General features: G+C 42.7%; 1 protein-coding gene across 3 annotated transcripts in view; it reads right to left on the bottom strand.

Moving 5' to 3' along the window:
* TRIM67 (tripartite motif containing 67) overlaps window positions 1-17,110 on the bottom strand; it is a 34,264-nt gene that overhangs the window by 15,595 nt on the left and 1,559 nt on the right. For 2 of the 3 annotated variants that reach the window (XM_086743941.1, XM_086743943.1), the window contains 4 exons: window positions 10,910-11,005; window positions 7,027-7,149; window positions 5,599-5,709; window positions 3,257-3,416 (listed from right to left, as the gene is read on the bottom strand). In XM_086743941.1, coding sequence (XP_086600067.1) covers window positions 3,257-3,416; window positions 5,599-5,709; window positions 7,027-7,149; window positions 10,910-11,005 — 490 coding nt within the window. The remainder of the gene's footprint in view (window positions 1-3,256; window positions 3,417-5,598; window positions 5,710-7,026; window positions 7,150-10,909; window positions 11,006-17,110) is intronic. The other variant, XM_086743942.1, reaches the window with a different exon arrangement.

Below are 17,110 nucleotides of genomic sequence, written 5' to 3'. Positions count from 1 at the left end.
ACAGCATAGAAGTGAGTATTCAGAGATGATACAGAAAAGTAGAGAGCAGCTCTTTTTTTCCCCTATTTTGTATCTAGTCTCTGTTTTACAACAAACCAAGATTGCCTGACAGTTCCAGCTGTTTGAAAAAACAAACCTGGAACACATATTTGCCTGTGCCCATAGCCTGAACTGAGGAAATGCGATGTACACATTGAGCTAGTCATCAAAGAGGACAGGAATCTTGTGTTGAGGCAGTCAGAAAAAGCAATAGAGAGAATAAAACACGGACAGAGGAAAGGGATCTGGGAAAGCTCAAAATGCCAGGCATTACTAGAGCTGTGTGTGTCTCAGCAGGTCAGCTAGCCTGGGGAGGGTGGGACTCTTGCCAAAGTGCTATCAGTGAGACCCTGTGGTCAATACGACTGCTTCAGCATTACTTCTGCATCTATCACATTTCCGCACATTTAATTTGCTACCAAATTGCTTTGTCTTTCTGTAAAAAGAAAAAACACTCCCTGATCTTTATTTATTGAGATTAGCTTTAGATACGGGCTTATACAGAGTCCACCAGTAAGGTACATGAACAAGTCATCAAAGCAAATGTAATGTGATTTGTTCTCATTTTCATTTTCCTTTGTCCAACACAGTGAATCAATGTTTACTTACAAGCATGCTTTCACTCTAAATGACCCTTGCAAGCTCACTGAGGTTGAATGAGGCCAGAGTTTGAAAAAAAAGATAGAAATTCAGTCATGCAGTAAGCATCGATAACAATAGAACAGACCTTACATTGCAAAGCTTTTGGGACAAAACAACTTGCAGTTGGAAAAGCGATGCTGACCCTATTCTCCTAGGCTTCCCCTAAAATCCCTTTACAGATCATCTCTGATGTCTTTAATGCATTTACTCTTGTCAGATCAACCAGTATAGTGACTTAATAACACTCCCCTCAGCACTAACATTTGGCAAAGACTTGCTGGTGTGCTGCGGTAGGTAAGATTGGAGAAAGAGGAGCAAATGTGAAGAGACACACAGATTTTTCTCTGTGAAATTGGAGGCTCAGAAATACACAAGTCCTGACGGTGATAAACAGCAAAACATTGCCCTGCAACACCAGCTTCTCCTCACAGTCAGCAAGGGGATGTTCCCAGTGAGTCTGGGTGCTCACTGCTGAAATGCTGAGTTGCTTACTCTGTGGTGCCTCTGTTTCCAGATGCAAGACCACTGTGTGCGAGAAGATAACGCAGAGCTGGTTGAGGTCATGAAGGTAAATTAAAAAAAAAAACAACAAAAAAAAACAAAGTGTCATACTGAGCAGTTCAAATGCAAATAGATTTGCAATCATAAACTGAAAACTATAAACACACCTCTTTATACTAAACAATCCTCAACATCTACAAATGTTAGCTTGGGACCAGTCAGTGGCTTGTACTGCTTGGGCACCCAAGTGTGAGGAGGAATAATGCAGTGCCTTATGAAGGAATGGTGGCCAGGATAAACAGCATCTCCACCATTGTTTACTTGGCATGTACACGGTCACACCAGTTGTGCTGACCAACCTGATGAGACGTGCAGCTGGTCAAGGCCAGGACAGCTCAAGGAAGAGCCCTTCCTGAGGTTTAACTGTTAAGATGCACCTGGGGAGCAAAGCTCAAAGGTGTTCGTAAGCTCTGCGCAGGTCTGGGCAGAAGCAGCCCCATCCTCTTTGCTCCTCAGACTGTGTTTAGCTCAGTACCAGAGCTTCACTGCGATCGTATGATATCATACGATATCATCAGCAGACAGCACTGCCTTTCATAAAGCTCCAGTGAACCTGGCTCAATTAAAGTCTCTTAAGTCTTCAAGCTTAAAGCCAGACAAATGTCCAAAAGCCAAATAACTAAGCTGCTCTCAACTCAAGTGACCTGTGGTTAATTAGGAATCTAAGTGGATAGTTCAACTAAATTACTTATATGTTTGGGAAGGAGAGAGGCAGAAGATTAGTATTAAATATATTTGACAGTAAGTATGGCCAGCATTAAGATAAACTGAGTGCAGAAAATATTCAGAGACGTTTTATCAGTGATACACTTTCTATGTCTCTTGACTTCGCTTTCCTGGCTGTTAACATGTCAAAGGAGCAGTTCATTGGTGTTTTCTGAGTAACTTTAATGCAGCCTGTTTATGCCAAGATGCAAACCATTCTTGCGGAGCGGACTTCGGCCTTTAACTGTTTATCCTTGTTTCTCCACACATTTATCTGCCAAATTATCCACCCTAATTACTTCATCTTGTGTCTCTTAGGTTCAGAATTAGAGCCAGAGAGGACAGATAAATTGAAGAGAAATCTTTATGCTTGCTTGGAGTAAAAAAAAAAAACAAAACACATCCGGCATCATGACACAATTATCCTTAACTCATTCGCTGACTTCTGGCAGCCTCTACCCTGTCACCCACATGTATAATTAAGGCTTGAATCACCACTGAGGGAAGCTAATGGCATCATTCCCAGGGACCACAATGGCCTTCAAATCTAGCCGGTCTATGGATCTACCTAATTCTGATGCAGTTCTCATTCTGCTCCATATAAACCAAGCTCATTACAAGCGCATGATGTTAATATTGTTTTTGCCAATGGCATCCACCGTTCATCAGCTTCTACTTTTAAACCCTTTTTTTAATCTACTTCCTTTTCCTTTAGTGTGTCCCTTGGGATCATTCAGATACCTAGAATCAAGGAAGGGTGTAACAATGGAGCTACTTTCCCCTTGTGAATCTCTGCTTCATGATTTTTTTTTAAGCTGGGTGCTGTTTGCAGCACAGTCCAGATATAAATCAAAGGTTTGTTCTTTTTTTTTTCCCCTATTCAAGCATATGTGTGTGTGTGTGAATATTCATTTACTGCTTCTACTACTACTGCCCTGAAAAGATGGGGATAATTGGTATTTTGAATAAACCATGTTAAATCCAGGAATGCTGTAAAATGGCATAAAGTTTCATGCAGCTAATGTCTTTTTAATCTTCAAGGCTGACAGATAGCCCTACTTTGAACAATTTGTCTTCTCAAATCTTTAACTGCACCTGGTACCTCTGCCTGAGCTTGTTCAGGCCACTGCATGCGAGGTGAGGGGACTTTTCTAGGAAACACCCAGTAATCTGAATTTGCTTGAAAACCTTTTAAAACTATGGAGCAATTTCAAGTCATTCCTCTTTCCTCCCTCCATGTCCCGCTTCTTCCCAGCACTGTTTCAACACATGCATGAAAAACAGAAAAAAGAAAATCATAAAAGCTCACCCCTACATTTCATCTGAATAAAATCCAGCTGATGTATCGACTGCAGTAAAGGTTCGCTATCCAAAGTCAAGTCAAACTCAGCAGACACTTTTGGCTCCAAGGCTCCTTTAACCCACTGTTCCTGAGATACCTGAACACGTTTGATCAAAGCATCCGAAATCTGAAAGAGAGCATCAGGCTTATAATGAAACGGCAGATGCACACATTAGAAGTGACAGAATGCCTGTGAGATAGACATAGCACAACGAAACTAGGAATATGACAGCACGACAGCTGAGACGGAATCTCGTCATTTTGGGGTGAGTTCCACTTATGTTGCATCCTTTTGTCTCATTTTCTCAAAACAAATCTCATCTTAGGGTAGGAAAATAAAAATCACATTTATAAAGCCTGTTAAGATTATGTTACATATCATGCCTCTGATTGCCATATATACTTCTGCACTCTGTTGTCTGATATGCAGTCTAGTTCTGCTCTCCTGTTTAAAAATCAGTTGCCCAAAGACAGGCTTAAATGTTAGAGGGTCTCTCCATTCAGCAGAGATGATTCAGTGAATGAAAGCTGAAAGGAACAAAAAAATCAAATGAGAAGGAAGGAGTACATTTCCCACAGTGAGGGCGGTAAGCTGCCAGATAGATTTCTGAAGAATATGATGGATTTTCTATCATTACATCAAAACTGAATTTCATTTGTAAGGCTTTGCTCTAGCTCAGCCACAGACAATTAGACCAAAAGGCAGACTTAAGACTGCAACAGACTCATCTGGAAGTGAAATCCTGGCTCTGTGGAAATCAATGAACTCAACTGTCCTTGAGTTCAGTGAAGCTGCCGTTTGGGTATCTGGAGTCCTCCCAGTGAGCTTTCTGTAACTCACAGGGAGCAGAATTTTCTTCCGGATAGGTCAGAGAGAGTTTTTCTTTTTGCAGGAGTTCAGACATCTTTCCTCATTACTGTTACTGGAAGACATTCCTGACTGAGGCCCTGCATCAACAGCTCCTAATCAGCCTGTGCAGTAAATGGAGAAGCATCTCATAGCCTTCCTACGACCTTGGAGTCACTTACTGGGATGCTGGATCCCTTGGCTGTGTTTCAATGTCCTAGCAGCAGAAGTAGTTGCTCTAAGTAATGCAGTATCTCAGTGTTTGCTGGTTGCCTTGAAAGCATCATTAGATAAAACAGGAAAAGGTAAAAACAATAGTATTTTTTAACAAAAGATGACTGCAAAGGATGAAGCCACAAAGGTTACAGGAAAGGTAAGCTGAAATGAAGCATGTATCTAGCTAGCACATAGAAAAGACCTAAAAGTTTCATTTGTCCTGCAGTATCCAGCCAGCAGCCTGCTGCAATCTGTCTAGTCTGTAATATATACCACACATTCCCCACTCTTGCTTGACGCCAGACATGACAGTAACGATCAATCCGGAGTGCTAATGGGTTTAAGTTGGCTAATTCTCATCCTGTTTTTTAGGGATGCTGCGACAGCCCTCCGACACTCAGGCATTCATGTGTGCAGCGTGCCCTGTTCAGCTGACAGCCATGTGCAGATCATTTTGTTTGATGTGCCTTTCTCCTTACGCAATTAATAAGACAACAAAACTACTAGGGCAAAATAAAATAATTAATAAAAATAACAAAAATAATTAGGCAAAATAATTAATTTGATAATAAAGCAGTTATGTTTTATCTCATCAAAAGACAGTTCTCCTGCTTGCACCTAAGAAACAACATCCTGCAAACTAAGACAATCATTGGCTCAGCAGTATTTAGCAAAGAGGGGGTACCTGGATTCTCCAGCGACAAGCCAGGTCTTGTGAGGTGCAACAACCCCAGTGAGGCAAAGCTACACGCAAGCCCTTAAGGCTGGATTTTCTCACAGGGGAGATGTTGAAAGGAATCTTTCACATGGGAAAGGCTAATGCAAAGTGGAGAAGCAAAAAGGGGAGAAGTACTACTCCATTGAGTCACAGGCCTTTCCAAATTATCTGAGCACTCTGTGAGGCCCTGTGTTGGGTTTCTCAGATGAGAATAAAACAATATTCTGCAGAAAGTTATCATTAACTGCATAGTATCACTCTTTCAGCCTAGAACGAAGGGCTGGCAAGAGGAAAGACATCAGCAGTCAGGGAAGTGTGACACTAACTCCACACCTGGCCATTCAAAGCCAGCCCTTCACTGGGACATTCATGCCATCACCAGGCTACCTGAGTTTTTAGGCAGTGCTAACAGGAGTTAAGGTGAACCTTCAGAGGCAGAAGAGGCTAATTAGCAAAGCCATTCATTTTTAGATGCAGCTTCAACGTCTTTTCTTTTATTTTCCCCCAGAACATCAGAAATAAAAATACCTGTAAAAACCCAGAGGGATCATTTTCTTTGATAACTTCTAGGCAATACTCCATAAGCCCTGTTGACTGGCGCAGCTTCAATGTACAGTGATTTATCTGGTCCCAAACAACCTGGAAAACAAGCATCAGTACAGTTCTGATGACTGCCTCGGCTTACAGTGAATTGTGTCAGATTATTTCAGAAGAGACAACGAATGGAAGAGTGTGTTAAAGCTATGCTTAATTTAGCTGCCATATGGCCACCACCGTATCTCCATCAGCCACACTCACTTTTTCTGTATTGTAAATACCGTTAATTAGCTTGGCAAAATGTTGTGCACAGGGAATCTCAATTTTCAGAGCAGATTAATTGCTCAAAGATTCAGGCTTGCTCGGGGCAGAAAGAGCACTGAACACGTTTCTGCATTTGCAGTATTCACATTTACAATCACACTTTCACTAAAATTCTGAGCTTTTAAAAATCCTTCACTTAAAAGGCAAATATTACAGAGGCTAACTGCAGGAGTGGTTTCTTGCAGATTATACCCTACCCATTCTCTTCAGAATTCACCATCAATCCTGCTCTGCTTAAGAAAGCATTGCTGGGATTAAGAAATAAAAACACTGTGTCTCATTTTTCCAGATTTTGGACTTCATTCTGCTGCCACGTGGCTGTAGAGTAGGCCTAACAGCACTGTGTTCGACAGCACAACTCCCGAGGTACAACAGCCTAACAGGAATAAACTGGAGAATTGGCTGTGCTGTTAGCAGCATGTCCTAAGTGTTGGTTCTTGTTAAGCATGGTTTTTTTTTTTTTAAATGCTGATCTCAAGTAGATTTTATTAATTGTTGGTCATGTTAGTTTTTTCACTACAATTTTTCCTTCTGTCTTAGATACTATGAATGTTACTGGCACTATGATACCTCAATATCACATATGCAGTTCGACGTATCAAGAAATCCGACTAAACATTTCTTGACTGCCACTTTGTTCAACCATTTATAGCTTTCTTCTCCCATTCTCTTTACTGCATTTCTTCAATATCTTTTGAGTAAGCACATGGATTTCTCAGGGTGGCTTGCCTGAATTTCACAAGTTTGAAGAGACACCGAAATCCCAACATTTCACTTGGGCAGAAGGGCTTTCTTGCATTTGGAAGGTCTCAGAATCCAAACCACACAGGTTTCACTGACAAGCACCTCTCAAAAAATACAGCCCAAAACCATCAGATAAATGAAGACTGATGGCCTGATTCAATAAACTGCTGAAGTATATGCCTCATTTTAAGTGTATAAGCACAGTTCCACCAAACTGCTGAATGGGAACCTGCTGAAGGACTTTAAGATTTGGTCGTTAGGAATTTTCATGGTCTAAAGGGCTGGGGACTTAAAATGCACAGTAACACCAGATATCAACAGCTGTGCTCAGTTGATAAGAGCTGTGCTCACCTTCAACTTGTGCTCACGTTCTTTGGTCACCTTTGTGAGCAGTTTTGCCTTTTGTCGTGTTAACGCATCAACCAAGGCATCACATTGAGCGACAAGACAGGCTTCATAATCCAATCCGTTCTCCTAGAAGAAGGCAAGAGTCATACTCATCAAAGAAAGCTTATTTTACACCTTAAGTAATTGTTCATTCTTACCTGGTTTTCCATTCAGAAAAGATTTCCTCTCAAGACTGTGGCATTTCTGTTGCCTTTCTGATGCCATTACAGCTGTACCAGTAATAGATGCATGCTATAAAATGAAACTGTAAGATGCTATGCTGCAAAATGGGCTTATTTAAAACCCTGGTTTACTGGCACTTTCCGGACAACAACTGTAGTACATTGTAATGTAAAATCTAAACCTTATGTACACAGTGCATATATATATGTAAGAGGGTTCTGTCCCATTCTCTTTTAATTATCCCACTGGCTCTACACTGTGGCAATTAGAAGAGAATTACGGACCAGAATCTGGTCTACAGGCTTATCACAAGGAAATCAATCAGGTACAAATCCCTGAGATTTTGTGCATCACGTAGCCTTACATAAACCCCTCTCCTATCAGTGGGGAACAAACCCTGCTACCACAGCATCCCACTGCAGCTGTAGAAATTTCAGCAGATGGTACCACAAGGTCCTGAGCTTCCCCTTCTTGGGGGAATGGCTTTCTCTGGCTGTGGAACTGATGCTGTAGCACCCATTCACAAGGAGGCTCTCCCTCCCTTCTCCTGCTCATCAGACTAGAAGATGGAGAAAGCTTTCAAGCTCCTTTTTCCAGGAGATGTTCAGTTGTCCTATCAGCTTTCCTCCTAGTCTCCCAAGTTACAAAAAAAAAAAAAAAAGCAGCATATGAGAAGATTTTAAACATGTGCTGAAGGATCTCCACAGAAAGTGATCGCACAGCCCTACTTCATTACTATCTCTTAGCTCTTTTGTTTATGCTTTTCTCTTCTGTTCATTGCTTTGTCTTCACTCTTTTGAGAGCAAAATTATCAGCACTGTATTCCCTCCCCTCACTGCGATCCATGCATTCTGTTCTGCAGCTGAGGGATGCAGGATCACTCTTCCCTGAAAGGCGCCCGCCACAATCCCAGACCTGCCAGCACGATGGGTGGGGGGAGAGACACTAGATGGCTCAGTTAGTGTTCACAGGTTTGTCTCAGACTCTTCCTGTTTGCATCTCTCCCTCCTCGGCTTATATCACACCCGACTCCCTCTTCAGCCTGCTTCCACCCAGCTATTCTTGAAGTGCTGCATCAGTGGATGGCTGTGGTGCATCATCTCTCTCCTCATTTTCTCTTCATCAGACATCAGACAGGGTGTTTGGCGCTATGCCTCTTTCAAGTGAGAAAGGATGAAATTGTTACAGCAGATAGGAAAACGTGAAAATCAGATAATGACAGTAACAAGGAGGAGCAAGGAAGCAACAGAGGCAATAAGGAAGAGGCAGTTTCTGAAAAGAAGAGACCAAGAGATTTAAAAGTGACCTCAGAAAGGAGAAAGGAAGGAAAAAAGAGGGGGAAACGAGATCTGCAAAGCAGGGGAAAGAAAAGTAGATTTTGAATTTGCAAACTGCCCCAGGCAAGATAAAAGCACAGCTCCCGGTAGCTCTGGCAAACTCAGAGAGCAGATAAAGGGTGCAGATAGCTGGCTGGTCTGCTGTGCATGGAGACAAGATAATAAAATGTACATATTGCTCACTCCTTTGTGTAAACATACATTTTAAAGACATTTTTGCTGAGGGGTAAATGTCTGTATATATGTGCGGCAACTATCTTAAGACTTCTATTAGAAATAACCTGCTCTGAGGTACATGGTGTTGGGTAGAAGTCTACACAGAGAGGCTGCATCTATTCCCCCAAATAATAGTCCAAGAACTGGGGTTTTTTGGTCCAGATCAGCTCATGACACATTTAAATCCCTTCCCCTAAAACAGTACGGCTGTAACAAACCTGCCGACCAGGAGTATTCCCTGCTGTGTGCTATCATTACTGGCTGCTCAGGCATCACCTGGGAAGAGCACAATTTGTCACGGAACAAAACCATGCCAGGGAGCTCATTAGGGGTTAAACTCTGTGGGTGATCATCCTTCAGCACTCAGAGTTATGCCCTAGCCTTGTTTTACTTATGAATACAAATGCTGATTAGTCCTGCCGTTTTGGTTTGATGAAATTTGATGTCCCCACTCAGGCTCACCCTGGAGACTGGCTCAACACATGAGGTTCAGCTCCAGCTTTGTGCCCAGACATGCCTAAATGTTGGAGGGAGACTGCTGGATACAATTTCCTCTTCTGACTTCTCCTCTAGCATTTTAAGCAATGCACAGCATCAAAGAAATGGCTTGGTTTCTTGATCTAATTGTAGCAGCTCCCTTATGCAGAGCAATTTGGCAGTGATTTTATTGAACACATTAAAGGATTTTACAGCATAGTCATAAATAGTCATAATAGGCCACCTTTAAGTTTCAGGAGGGAAAAATGCATTTTTAATGGAGCTAGGTGACTCAGGAAAAGATTGTTGATAGACTACTGTTTTGGATGAGTTATCACATCCTAAAATAGGATGTGATATTCATACCTATAGGAAGAACTGCTCTCTAGAGGTGCTTGTCCTTCTCCTTGGACAATGAAAGAAGCCCTAATGACTAGGTTAGATGAGCTACTTAACTTTTAGATAGGTAAAGTCAGCTGAGAGAAATCTCACACTGTGACCAAAACATGGCATGTGACAGGTGCCAGGTGGTGGCTTCGCACTGGTTTATTTCAGTTAGATATCTCTTTTTTTACCAGTTTCCCAGTTTTGGTTTCTTCCCTTCCACACATGGCCACAGAAGACCGTGAACGTGGATAGCTACACTGCTCTGTGGCAACCTGAGAGCTTGGGTAGCATTTGTGGTACGAATTCATCATCTGGAGTGTTAAGTCGAATATTTTAATGATTAAATTCTAAACTAAATACAGACTGTCGAACTCCTGCTTTGGCTTTCTGTTCATAACAGCCACAGGACTTGTTGGCTGACGAAAGACGAGCAAGCAGCAGAGCGAGCATATCGCAGAGCAGATGATGCATATCCCACATAAAACCCACGGCCACAGAGCACTGCTGCTGCAGATAGCAAGTGTCCCCTCCTGGGCTCAAACTACGGCAGCACACTTCCAGCCACACTCCGCAGGGTGAGAAGGACCTTGAGGATCATCTGACCTTCAGCACTGATGAGCCTAAATTTGGTTGAAAATGGGACTTGTTTCGTTTGGGGTCTGTGCCCTCAATTACTGCTCTCACCACGAGCCCTCTTCTGATTATTAAAGCTGGGCAATTATAGGCATGAAAATATCTTCTGCTTCAACAAATGACCACATTGATTTAGCAGTACTTATTTCTTCTTCTTTTTTTTACTTCCTACAAATACTCTAATAAACAGTTTGACTGGATTTTATCCAGAAACTAGTACAAATTTAGAAGATGAAGATGAAAAACAAGTAGTAAAATTTGAATGTGTTAAAATGAGAACTTATCCTAAATGCCCAACTGAAGCGATTGCTGTCAGGAAGGAGCCCAGAAGCATGACCAATGGATTCAATCAAATACTAATCAACACAGCTCAGATATCCAGTACTGAGTATCAGCTTCTTGCAACAAACAGAAAACAATCTAGAAGCTGAGTCGGGCATTATTTGATTGCAGGCATTATTTGGTGAATAATTTTGCCTAGCAAGCCCTTTCAAGAAAGGTTAGACGATTCCAGGAAAGATGAGAACAGCACAGAAGACAAAGTCATCAAATAAATTATTTACTCAGTTCTATTGATTACTGTATTATCAAAACAGCTAATATTCTACAGTTACCTGGATTTGCTGCAATAAATTTTTCAGCTGAACCAGAAATTCTTTAGCTTCCTTCGCTTTATCTGAAACACCATTTAAAGCCTGAGATAGCTGTGCCTGCAAGAAAAAAAAAGGGGGGAAAAAGGGAAAATTAGAGATAAAATGCAAATGCATTTCTTACTAATCCTTGGTTTGGATGATTAATAATGTGCTAAAAGGCTTACTCGCTGTCACATGTATTCTTACATGCACAGAGTGTTTGTGCTAGAAAAGAAGAGTTAAGATTTTAATTGTAACAAGATTTAATAAAGGTGAAATATGCATGTGGGGGCAGTCAAGTATTGTGTCTGCAGATTCCACTTTATTGCAGTGACTCGGTAAGTCAAAATACCTTCTAATAAGACAGCTACCCACATATATAAGGAAATAATAGTCTTACACTTAAACAGTAGCATCTGCTGTGCTGAAAAATCCTCAAGCGCTTTCCAAAATGATACTTTTTTTTTCATCAAAGCCTGAATCTTTTAGAAACGTGATTGATTCTACCAAACCTGAGATACACTAGGACTTCAAAGACAAATCTGCATTTTCAGACTTCATAGTAATGTCCTTTTGGGGCTCCAGTTTCCCATGCTCCAACCCAACAAAAGGGTGACTGTTTCTGGAAAAGCTGGGGAAAAAAAACCCCTTCCTGTAACTTTTGACTGGTGACAAGTAAGGACTATATCTATTTTAAGTCCACACTGAAGACTGTGATGGTTTAGCCCGAATCACCACACAGTTTCTCGCTCACCCTCCCCCTCCCCAGGGGGATGGGGGAGAGAATTGGGAAGGAAGGAGAACTCGTGGGTTGAGATGAAGACAATTTACTAAAATAAAAGGGAAAACTACAATAATAACAGAATATAAGGATATTAAAAATATACAAAGTGAACAATATGTGTTTTCTCACCACCCGATGTCCCAATGACCAATACAGCCCGTCCCGAGCAGCAATCACGGAAACAAAACCGAGCAGCAAGCAAAGGAGCAAAAGGGAGCCAGCAAGGTAGGGGGAATGATGCCAGCAAAAACAAGCAGGAAGGATGGATGCCAGGAAGGCAGATACCCACCCTCGCCTGCCCCCACTTATATACTGAGCATGACGTTTATGGCATGGAATACTCTCTTTGGCCAGTTTGGATCAATTATGCTGTCTGTCTTTCTCCCAGCTTCCTGCATCTGCAAATTAGCGAGACTTGGAAAGCTGGACTGTGTCCTTGGTCTCATTCACAACAACTGGTATCATCAGGGTGTTTATCAACATTCTTCACACACGAAATCCAAAACATACCAGCTACTGAGAGGAAAAATTAACTCCACCCCTGCCAAAACCAGGACAAAGACTCAACATCCTCTTTGCTCAGCTGGTACCTGAGGTCTCTATAATGAGGAGGCAGCTTCTTGATGGACTTCCAAGATGGGAAGGAAACAGCGGTTCTGTCCCTAGGCAGACCCAAAATCGCCATGGTCTGAGCAGAGCAGCCCCAGCACAGCTTCCCTGAAAACCCAGCTGGGATGACAGAAACCATATTGCTCTGCCTGTCAGCCCGCGGCAAGCCCGGATCCAGCATTACTTCTCCATGCGCACATAACGCAGAGCGACTGGACAGGTCCTGCTGTGAGTCTCCTGCAGGTTTGACACTCTTTCTGGGTCTACCTCTCATGTGGACCTGGCAACCACCAGATTGCTAACGCCCAGTTAATTATCCTCGCCAAACGGATACAACAACTGACATCAGGGAACGGAAAATGAAGTATCTCTGCTAATGTCAGGCTTCCAGAAAGTTAATTCCTCTTCTTGATTTCTTAGGACTAGAGTGTGCCTTCTAGGCACAAAGGTGATGAGCCTCTGAGAGCTAATTGAAATTCAGTAAGTCATCACTCATTCTCTGCTTCCCTCTTGCTCCTGGAGGGAAGAAAATTATTCCATCCCCGAAAATGGCACAGCTCACTTCTTCAGGCTGCCAAAGCTTTGAGCTTACCTCCTGCCTGAATGTCTCCTACTCCCCTTCCCCTTGTGCTCGCTCGTTGGCACAGGACAGCAAAGAGCAGACCCTGGCAGCTCCTTCTGGGCACTTCACAGCCCAGGTCCGAGGCAGGCAGCCTTACGCAGGCAGAGGCACCTGCCTAACTCCACACAGCTCTGTGGGAAGCAGGCACAAACCCTGACTGGGACCTGGGACTGAATTAGAGAGAAAGAAGCCATCCTAGGTTTTTTTCCTTGTATTCACACAAGCTTTTTCCTTTTAGCCGAATTTTAAGTATTATATTAGTGCTAAATTTGAAAATAAAACAGGCTTTACCACAACTCATTTGTAGCAAATGCAATGGGAAGACACATTACTGTGTATATTTCTCAATATTTGAATATTTAATATTCTCCTGTCACCCCACAAAAATTTTAAGCGATGATGTTTGATATGAGTGGTACTTATGGTCACAGAACCAAACTCTAAGTCCTTGAAAGGGTCCCTATTTTCTGCGTGATCAGTCAATCAGGACTTCAGAGCAGCTTTCTGTGGGCTGACCATGGTTGTCGAGAGTTTAAAGCCCACCCTTTTTGGCTGCACTTTCCGCTCCATCCACACGGCACGTTTGAGCCTTTGGTTTGTCAAACTGATGTGGGACAAGGTGGAAGTGGTATATGTCCAAGCAGCTGGGGAGGAAGCGAGAAAGAAATAGGTGGCAAAAGCATGGCATGCTCTGCTATTGACTGGTCCAACCAAATTGTCCCAGGGAGGCAAGGGCTCCTTTCTGTCAAATCAAAAGCAATAGGATGAGGGGTAATGGTTTTAAAATAGAGGGAGGTAGATTTAGATTAGATATCAGGAAAAAGATTTTTACACTAAGGGTGGTAGAACACTGGAACAGGTCGCCCAGAGAGGTGGTAGATACCCCATCCCTGGAAACATTCAAGGCGAGGTTGGACGGGGCTTTGAGCAACTTGATCTGGTTGGAGATGTCCCTGCTCCTTGCAGGGGGGTTGGACCAGATGACCTTTAAAGGTCCCTTCCACCCCAAACTATTCTATGATTCTATGACAAAACCAATGGTTGGTTTCGATAAAGCCAAAACTTTCACTTTTCCAACATCTGCCCGAGCTCTCAAATCATCTCAAAGTGCATTTCACCAGATAAAAGCCAAAAGCTGTATGTGGGCATCACAGCAGCCATAGAAAAGTGAATCACTGCAGAGGAACAGTAACCAGCATGTGTACGATGGCAACGAGCACAGTCACTCCTGGCTCCCCGCACGCTCCCATTGCAAAGAGCTGCAATAGAAAGTCAATAACGTCATTGCTCAAAGGGCTCGTAAGCAAACTGCCGTGTTCATTCAAACCTGTGGTTGCATTAACGCAACTGCAGCGTGAAACCAAGGAGAAGACCAGATCTCCATTTCTGAAATGCACTTAGAGATAATAGCCTTGTTTTTCCAAGCATTTGTAAAAGATACCTTACAAAGAGTGGAATGTAGTCATGCGCTCCCCATTAAAATCAAATGGAGCTACACGACTAAGCCCTCGGTAAGCCAACCAAGCCGTAAATAAATGCCCTGTATGCTCAGAGCCATCTTGCGTGCTGCAGAAATATTTTCTGGAAGCCAAACTGCAATGCCACAAGCGCTGTTGACTGCAACGATTAATAACCCCTGACAAAGGGTATTCCACCTGGCGTTACCTTTGCTTGAATAACTGCTCTTGCAACCAAAAATGCGGATGCTGGAGATGGATACCAAGTTCCTACTTCTATCAAACACAGGAACAGGGAGATAATGAGGGTGAGTAATTAAACCCAGATGGGCATGGAAGAGCAATGCTTCCTCTGATTTTAGAAAATGAATGAGATAATGCAGATGTCCTTTTTCAACCGAACAGTTCATGCTCATTTAACTTGTTTTCCCCCTTTCTCTCTTTAGCAGCAGATTAACTATCGATTAGATAAGCTTACCCTGGCACTGAATTCTGAAACAGCCCACACATTTTTGTGAACTTAACTCTTTAGACCAGCAAATAAAAGCCACCATTTGGACTCCAACACTTGCCTTCAACCACCTGCCTGCCCTTCATAGACGAATCCAGTTGTGGCTTTTTTCGGCGTTTTGGTATAGGTGTGTAACCATTCAGAATGGCCAGAGCTGAAAAGTGCCCACCCTCGTTCCTTGTGTTGGTAGGTTAAAAGGCCTGCCAACTTAAATCTGACAACAGTGTCACTGCTTTTGCCATGAAGACCTAAAAGGACTTAACTTTGGCAGTAGACTTAACACAGTTTTACTTAATAGCCTTAAACTGCTGGTCCAGATGCAGAGTTCACGCCAGCGAATATTGCAAAGCTCAGCTAAGTCAGTAGATTGACACTGATTTACGCGACTGGGGCCCTGTTGTTATATTACACCATTTTTAACTCCTCTGTAGGAGAAGTTAAGTTAGATACAGCAGTTACTGCTGGAAAAGCAGTTTCTACGGTCAGGAGAAGAAACGTTTGAAGTTCACTGATATGGGATGAAAATGTGTCCTGAGAGGTGGGGAAATGGCTCTGGCAGCCCTTCTTTGGTGAAGAATATGAGCCCCTTGCCTTAGGAGGAGAGAAGCAGGTGCCTATCAGCTGATGGGGAACAACTGTCAGGCTGTTAAATTTCCTGGGCTGAGAACGCTTATGGACAAGCCCTTCCAGCTGCCTCTACCAGCTATGCCTGGAGAGAACACATAAACTCAAATTACGTTCGGCATACCACTCAATGTAAGTAATTTCTGTTTTGGCCGAAGTAACTACAGGTAATAAACTTGTAGAACTTGCTAGACCTGAGAACTATTTCTAAGCAGAAGTATCTAATTCCAAAACAATTTATCTGAATGATTATGAGATGATGATTTAGGCTGCCTGGCTATATGGTTTCATTATATTTATTTCCTACCAAGTGCACTGTTCTGGGAAAAATAATATTCACAAGAGCACAGTTTTACAGTCCCCAAATTAGTTAATTTGGAGTATTTTTTTCTTTCACTAGAATTTTTGCACTGATTAGATCTGTAAATCAAGAGAAAAATCACATTCTGTGATACCTTACTCCCAGAAAAAAAATGCAGTAAGAATACAAACCCTCAGGGTATTGTTCTTTCTTTTGACAATGTTTGACATGTAGGAAAGAAAGAAAATGATTGACTGCGCACTTTGATTACACCAGAGTTTATCACATCGTTCAAAAAGGCATCAAACAGTTCTAACTCAAGGTGGACCGTAATACAGCACAAGCCGGTCTCTCACACTCCAGACCATCAGCCACACGTGCACAGTCAACTCAGTCCCTGCTCACTAAAATAATTCTGCTCGGAAGTGGATTCTGCCATTGGCACAAGCAGCAATAGCTGTGAATTTGTCGTCTGCTCCTTCCGGGCCAAGATAACTTCTCCTCTGCAGAAAGACTTGTCACATTAGGGGGGAAATGGCTGAGCCTTTGGTGGAGAACATCCAAACTGAGGGAATTTCTCTTTCTCAGATGGACAAACTACGCAGATCACCCCAAGAGGCATCTTTTTTTGATCTTAAAATGAAAAAGTGGGGGTTTTGCCTTGCCAAACGTCTTAGCCTAGCTTGTGCTCAACCACCCCATCGATGAAGAGACCAGTCTTGAATTTGTCCTCTCCTGCAGCGTCTGAAGGGATCTCTCTGTGCTTCCTGTACTGCTAACTGCAGCAGAGCGAGAAGAAGGGGATCCTCCACCCAGCAGCGTGGGCCAAGCGCTCTTTGGACAGCTGTGGGGGAAGTCCATTCCCCTCGGTACAGCGGGAAGCTCTGAAGGACTGCTCTCAACACTCAGGTATTAAAAGTCCCCTCTGTATATTCATATGTTTTAATTATTTTTTTTTCCAGGGTTCACCATTCTTATGAGCTAACTTCACACACTTTTTCAACTTCTAAGGTCATGTCTTGCTCTTTAGTCAGATGTCTTATTTTTAACAAGGCAAGCATGGCCAAGTGACGCAGCAGCTCTACTAGAACCCAGCAAACCACGTGCACTGTAAAGAGACTGGCTTGGAAATCTCCCCACAGGGGCTCCAGGGAGGGCTAAGGAGCATCGCTAGCTGGGAAGCATGATTCAGACCGCGGCATCATGTGAATCAGAAAAAGCTTTACTTTTCCCCAGACCCCATCCATCCTACGATTCCTCACTCATCTTTGTGTT

Source organism: Chlamydotis macqueenii, chromosome 3 (genome assembly GCF_036417535.1).
Source record: "Chlamydotis macqueenii isolate bChlMac1 chromosome 3, bChlMac1.mat, whole genome shotgun sequence".
Taxonomy (NCBI): Eukaryota; Metazoa; Chordata; class Aves; order Otidiformes; family Otididae; genus Chlamydotis; species Chlamydotis macqueenii.
This window is presented reverse-complemented; position numbering and strand designations above follow the sequence as displayed.